This window comes from Onychomys torridus, unplaced genomic scaffold, assembly GCF_903995425.1.
Source record: "Onychomys torridus unplaced genomic scaffold, mOncTor1.1, whole genome shotgun sequence".
NCBI classification, from domain to species: domain Eukaryota; kingdom Metazoa; phylum Chordata; class Mammalia; order Rodentia; family Cricetidae; genus Onychomys; species Onychomys torridus.
The window spans coordinates 5,881-12,538 of NW_023413488.1; the positions used below are offsets into that span (position 1 = coordinate 5,881).

The 6,658-nt window shown below is 47.9% G+C and overlaps 1 protein-coding gene across 1 annotated transcript; it reads left to right on the forward strand.

Moving 5' to 3' along the window:
- The first annotated feature begins 245 nt into the window (after positions 1-245).
- LOC118576310 (apolipoprotein L3-like) lies at positions 246-6,310 on the forward strand. Its single transcript, XM_036176612.1, has 3 exons — positions 246-301; positions 2,856-2,988; positions 3,352-6,310. The coding sequence occupies exons 1-3, from the start codon at positions 289-291 to the stop codon at positions 4,196-4,198; spliced, it is 993 nt and encodes a 330-aa protein (XP_036032505.1). The 5' UTR covers positions 246-288; the 3' UTR covers positions 4,199-6,310.
- Positions 6,311-6,658: the final 348 nt, after the last annotated feature.

The window sequence follows — 6,658 nt, forward strand, 5'->3', positions numbered from 1 at the left end:
CTGTTCCATGGACCTGGCAGGACAGGAGTCCTCTGCTCTGGCTAGTGTGAGGGAAGATTGAGGGGAGGCCTGGGACTGATCCTTACTCAGGAGAGCCAGGGCCTGTCACTCTTTGTCCTTAGTTGCTCTGCTATCTAGAGAGAACCATGAGACACCAGCCTCCACTGAAGCTGTCTCCACTCCATCTCACATTTTACTGTCCTCTTCCTTTTAGCCCAGACTCACAGATAGCTGTGAGAAGGACCTGAGAAGGACCCCACGCCTGGCACCAGAGACCCTCCAATCCTCATGGCCTCTGGAGGTGTGGACTTCTCTTCTCTGGTTGTTTCCAGAGTGTGGTATAGAAACTTGGATCTCCACACTGAGAGCTTGTTGAGTTCAGGATAGAAAAACAGTCCCCAAAATGGAGTAATGGGAGTCCCCTCTACCTGTGTAGAAGGAGTCCTCTTTTGGCTCTGTCTTGGGGACATTCTCAGGGATCCCTTCCTCCCTCCAGCCTGAAAAAGTGGAGCACAGCATGTCACGTGGCCTTGTGACAACTCCCAAAGTCTGAGGACACTCCAAACTCCCCACCACACAGGAAAACTCTTGTCTGTGACCTTGATCACCGAGGTTTCACATGCTTGGCTGCTCCTGTGAATAAGCCCTTTTATCTCCTATAACATCTCACTACAATGAGTATTTGAGCAAGTGTTCCTGTTGCTATAATCAAACACTGCAACCAAAGCAACCTCGGAGGAAGGGCTTTCTTCCACTTCCATTTGCACTCCATAGTTCATCAACAAAGGCCTTCATGTCAGAAACTCAAGGAGGTAAGGAGCCACAGCAGGAGCTGATTCAGAGGCCATAGAGAAACAGTGCTCACTGGCACTTTTTAGTTGTAAATCTGTATAATATCCAAATGACAGAGTCAACACCAGTCTGTCTTGAAGTCTCCTCTGCCAATAAAATTAATCCAAAACTTCAATTTGGCCTCAGGTGGATTCATAGAACAATGGCAGAAAGCAGACAGATTCTTTGTCAAAATACCATAAAATGGTTTCTAACCTGGTTGCTAAAATCATTCCCCTCTGAAACATCTTGAGCTGGACCTCCATGGACCCCATGCTCTCAGCACGGTTGTCTTACAAGCTCCTACTAGGAAGACCCCTTACCCCCCCACACACACTTATTCTGATCAACCACTTTCCCAGTCCTGAGCCCCAAAGTCTTCCACATGCACCAAGAAACATCATGGTCAGGCCTGTCACAGAAATAGTCCACTCCCTAGTGACAACTGCTATTTTAGTTACTTTTCCATTGCTGTGCTAAGATACCAAGATGAAAGCAACTTGTAGGAGAAAGTGTTTAATGGGGGCTTACAGTTTCAGGGGATGAGCTCATGACCGTCATGGCAGCAGGCAGGAACAGACTGGAACAATAGCTGAGAGCTTCCATCTGATCCATAGGCAGGAGGCAGAGTGGGGGAGGAGGAGACAGAGGGAGAGAGGAGGGGAACACTAACTGGGAATGGTGTGGGCTTTTGACAACTAAAAGTCCATCCCCAGTGACATGCCTTCTCCAACAAGGCCAGAGTTCCCAGAAAGATCCACCAAGAGGGGACCAGGAATTCCAATATATCGGCCTATGGCGACCATTCTCATTCAAACCACCACAACTAGCCTTTCTTTTCCTACAAGTAAATAGTTCTGCATTGTGAATTCTGTTTTCTTTGACACGCTGCCTTTATCCAACAAACTAATGTCACCACACTGTGAGGAGGAGATGAAAGTCCCATTCAGGGGCTCTGGTGCCAGTGTTAACATGTAAGAGCCTTAAGGCAGATGGAAGTCACTTTGCAAAGCTGTCACTTTCTGAGGCTTCAACTGTTCAGAGCAGAAGACATTTCCTTTCATTGCACAGCGCCATGACACCTCCCTGGGGTATGAGTCTTCTCAGCTGCCATACCCTGATCCCTCAGGATGAGGGCTTAAACCAAGGACCTCTATTTTCTCAGTTCTGAAAGCTAAAGTTCACAGTGAAGGAATCAGGTTGGTTGGTGAGAGCACTCTTCCTGGTCTGTAGCAGGAGCCTGCTAACTGAGAGTCTGCACACAGCCTCTCCTGTGTGCATGGAGACAGAGAGGCGGGAAGGGACCAGGTGGAGGAAGGACACACAGACACAGAGATCAGTGATGATAGGTAAGTAGATAGATCAGTGGTTCTCAATCTGTGGGCTTCAACCACTTTGGAGCTTGAACAACCCTTTCACCAGGGGCAACTAAGACCATCAGGAAACACAAATATTTACATTATGATCCATAACAGTAGCAAAAGTACAGTTAGGAAGTAGCAATGAAAATAATTTTATGGTTGAGGGTCACTTCAACATGAGGGACTATATTAAGGGTCACAGCATTAGGAAGGTTGAGAATCACTGACATAGATAGATAGATAGATAGATAGATAGATAGATAGATAGATAGATAGATACAGACACGTAGATAGGTAGGTAGGTACATAGATAGATAGGTAGGTAGATAGATAGAGACAGACAGATAGACAGATCTGACATTATATATACGGTGCCTATTCTTTTTTGTTATCAGCACCATGCTTTCATAGATAGGGATGTATATTTATGACATCACCTACTCTGTTGTTACCTCACTTTCCTAGAGGCTCATCTCTAAAACTGGTTGCTGCCATACCACCTTTTATACATGAAATGAAGATCACAACTCATTCCCTAGCACTGCTGACTCCATCAGGTACCCAGTAGCAGATGCTAAATACCTTGTCTGCTAAATGCCACACAAGCTTTGCAATTTAAACTCGGCCATGCTGTCCTCTGATCTCATTCTGTTTCTTCCCAAGTATTGAGGAGGAGACACTTCATCCAGGAAGTCACTGAGTATCTGCAGGACTCAGCAAGCAGAAGAGACCTGCAGCTCCTGTTGGCCAAAGATGACGCCTGGAAGGTGTTGGTGGCAGAGGCTGGATTGTCCAGGTCATCTCCCCTAGACCCCAGAATGCCCCCAGTTTTGCTCTGACCCCACAAACCTGTGCTCACCTACAGAATTCCCATTGGGCAAATATTTGGAAGTGAGGGCACAGGCCTTGGATGAAGGCTTCTTTGTCATGGACATGCCGCTAATGTGTGTCTTCACATGACTTCTTCACACACTGACACCTATGGACTAAGAACCGTGGAGTGTCTGTGATCATCAGTGTTCCTTGTGGAGTGCAGAGTCCTGCATTTGTAAAATACCTTCCCATTGGATCTATAACACAAGTCTGTGATGTGAAGGGGATAGGTCATCCTACAGTGAAACAAGCCTTCTTTCTGATGCGCTGACCTCTTCTGTTACAGGGATGAGGAAGCTGCACTGTGTAAGCTGCTCCTAGGGCTCCCAGCCCTGGGGGACAAAGAGCAGCTTCAACAAGAGCTGCAGGACAGGAAGAGGTTTCTGGAAGCTTTTCCTGAGTTGAAAAGGAAGCTGGAGGGAAACATCAGGAAGCTCCGAGCTCTGGCTGACCACCTTGACCAGGTGCACAGAGCCTGTACCATCTCCAACCTGGTGACCAACTCCACCAGCACTGCCTCTGGAGTCCTGGGCATCCTGGGTGTAGCTCTGGCTCCTGTGACAGCAGGCAGCAGTCTGCTGCTCTCAGCCACTGGGCTGGGGCTGGGGGCAGTGGCTACTGTGACTGGTGCCGCCACTGTAGTTGTGGAGGAATCAAGCAAGTGGGCAGATGAGGCTGAAGCCAGGCGCCTGATGTCAGACACCATGGACGTTATGAAGACGCTTCTTGTCCTGGGAGAGATTGCGTTCAAACTTTCTAAAAGCTCCTATGGTCTCTGCAAAAATTTGAAAACCTTGGGACAAAGCATTCATGCCATTAGGGCAGCCAGAGCCAACCCTCACTTAGTGGCAGATGCCAAGCTCCTCATGATGACTAGAAGAATCCCCGCCCAACGAGCTAACCAGATGCAGAATGTCTTTGAGGGCACTGCTCTGGCAATGACTAAAAAAGGCAGAATCAGAGGTGCCGCTGTTGCGGGTGCCTTCCTTGCACTGGATGTGTATTGCCTTGTAAGGGACTCAATGCATTTATATGATGGAGCAAAATCAGAGTCGGCCAAAGATCTGCGGGCCCTGGCTCAGGAGCTGGAGGAGAAGTTGAGAGAGATTGACCAGATCTACAAGACCCTCTAGGTGCCTGTGACAGCCTCCCCCAGCTACATGGAGGTCAATGGAGATGATCTGGACAGATTTGAGGCACCAACACATCTTGTTAGAAGAGGATTGAGGTAGTTAGTTTTAACTGTATCGTGACACCATCTAGAATCATGTCAGAAGAGAGTTTCAGTGAGGGATTGTCTAGCTTGAGCTGTCCTGTGGACATGTCTGGGAAAGATTTTTGTGCATGATTCTAAATGAGGTGGGTAAATTCCTCCACCATGGGGGGAGAGGGGGCACTATTCTCTGAGTATGGGTTCTGAACTGTCTAAGGGAAAGCAGGCTGAGCACCAATAAGCATGTGTGAATTAATTTCTCATTACTCTGGACCGTGGATGCACTGAGCTATCTGCTTTGAGTTCCTGCCTTGACTTCCCCACAGTGATGGAATACAGACAGCCTGGGACTGTAAGCCGAATGAAAGCTTTCTCTTCTCCCTGGCTTCTGTCAGGTATTTATCACAGCACCAGAAGTGAAGGTTGGAAAGCAGAGAGTGTGGGATTGAGTCCACAGAACCAAGTGTTGAGCAGTGTGTAGTTCTGTGTCTCACTGTATTGTTAATATGGATGGACTGAGCGTCAAAGGAAGATGTGACAGCAGCCTGAACCGAGGGACCAGAGAGGACTAGATAATGTGGGGATGGGTCTAAAACCACACAGTGGTTTATGGGTATGAACAGAGAGGGCTGTGTTGGTAATGAGAAGCCAGGGAAACAGAAGGGCTGGAGGAGGAGGCTCCATGGCCTCCCTCCCCACAGGACGATGTGCTGTGAGCCACAGTCCTTTCTGTCCAGTATCAGTGTACCAGCTCCCCCTTTGTCCATCAGGCAGCTCCCATATGATGATGGAGATGCTGAGGATGATGCAGAGCATGGTGGTGGTGACCGCACAGTGGGTAGAGCTCTTGACAAGAGGCCAGCACGTGAAGGGGACAAGGTGACAGGATGGACCAATGAAATTAAAACTATTCTCTGTGTGTCAGGGGGTCAGTAGTTGACTTGGGGAGAGAGAGGAACCCATATTTAAGTAAGAGGTCAAACAAGTTGTGGCATGGATATACCAGCTAGTTTGGAATCATGAGACTCAGCCTGTGATCCTTGGTAACTCTCAACTGAGGAGGGGGATGTGGGGGAGAGATATTTCAAATCCACTGACTCTGCTTACTTGTTGTCTATAAATTTGGTTAAATAAATATTGCTGACTTTTGGGGAAAACTGTAATAAGAAACAACCAGCAGCACAAGAGATGGTGACATGCGACCAAATGGACGACAGTGTCAGCATGACCCTGCTGTAATCTTTGTTTTTAATCTTTAAAGAGTCAATTTATTTGGAGAAAGCCAAAAATCTCTCAACCCAAAGGATGGGATTTTCCAACTCAAGGAATCTCCTAAGTAATGTCTACAGATTGTGAGTCATTTTCACAGAAGACACCTTTGTACAAGTTTTACATATGTTCAGGAGCTTCAGTCAACCCTTGTTTTATTTTAACAGAGGAGCAAAGTGGGGGAGAGGGATAGAACCACTTTCTCTTGAATGCAATTATCTGAAGAAAAATAGACAAAGTGGGCAAACTACCTTTCATTGTCCATGACCGCATTCAACCACGGGTATCTCTCTAAAAGCCCACTCTCTAGCTACTGGCCATCAAGTCCACTGGATAAGTGGCTTGCTATGCCCACTGCAGCAGCACACTAAACCAACGCTCCTGCACAGTAGGCTTAGGGCTCACACGGGAGACCAGGGAATCATTTTCCTGCAGGTACCCTGACTTCCTGCAGCAGGAAAGCCTGCCATCTTTGGAGTTGGTGCCTACAGCAGTGCACATCAAAGCACACAGGTCAAGCTACAGTGTTGCCAGGGAAACCAACACCTTCAACCTGCTCTTCCCATTATTCTCTACTTTTGAAGGAAGTCAAGAAACCAACTCTCCTAAGCAGAAAACCACACACCATCTAGGTCTCATGATAGACCAGAGCACTGGTGTGTGATTCCAGTAAAGGAAACTTACAGTGTTGTGGGGTAGCCATCCGAGAGGACTACTCTGTAGTGGGTAGCCATCCCAGCATTGGCCTGGAAATTCCAACCCCCACTGAGGCTTCGGTAATGGTCACGCCCACAAGGCGGGGCGGAGGAGGAAGCGGAAGACCAAGGATCGGAAAGAGCTCTCTCTCTTGGTTCCCAGACTCTGGACGCTGGAGGTGGACCGACCAGAGTTCTCCAGAGAACACCGCCGGACTGTGCTATACCCTTGCCAGACCCTGTAACCTACCCCTTCATTTGTAAGTTACCCCACAAAATAAACCTCCCTTTTAACTACGTGGAGTGGCCTTAATAATTTAACCAATACTACTCAGACATGGGTTTATGCCAATAAGAAGTCTGTATGGGCCGGCCAGTGACTACACTGGGTGTTCAGTATCCCAGTGTAGCCCTGA

Excerpts from the sequence above, each read along its gene's own strand:
- LOC118576310 (XM_036176612.1), top strand. Across the intron at positions 2,989-3,351 it reads GCAGAGGCTGGATTGTCCAG|GGATGAGGAAGCTGCACTGT; the intron begins GTCATCTCCCCT and ends CTTCTGTTACAG.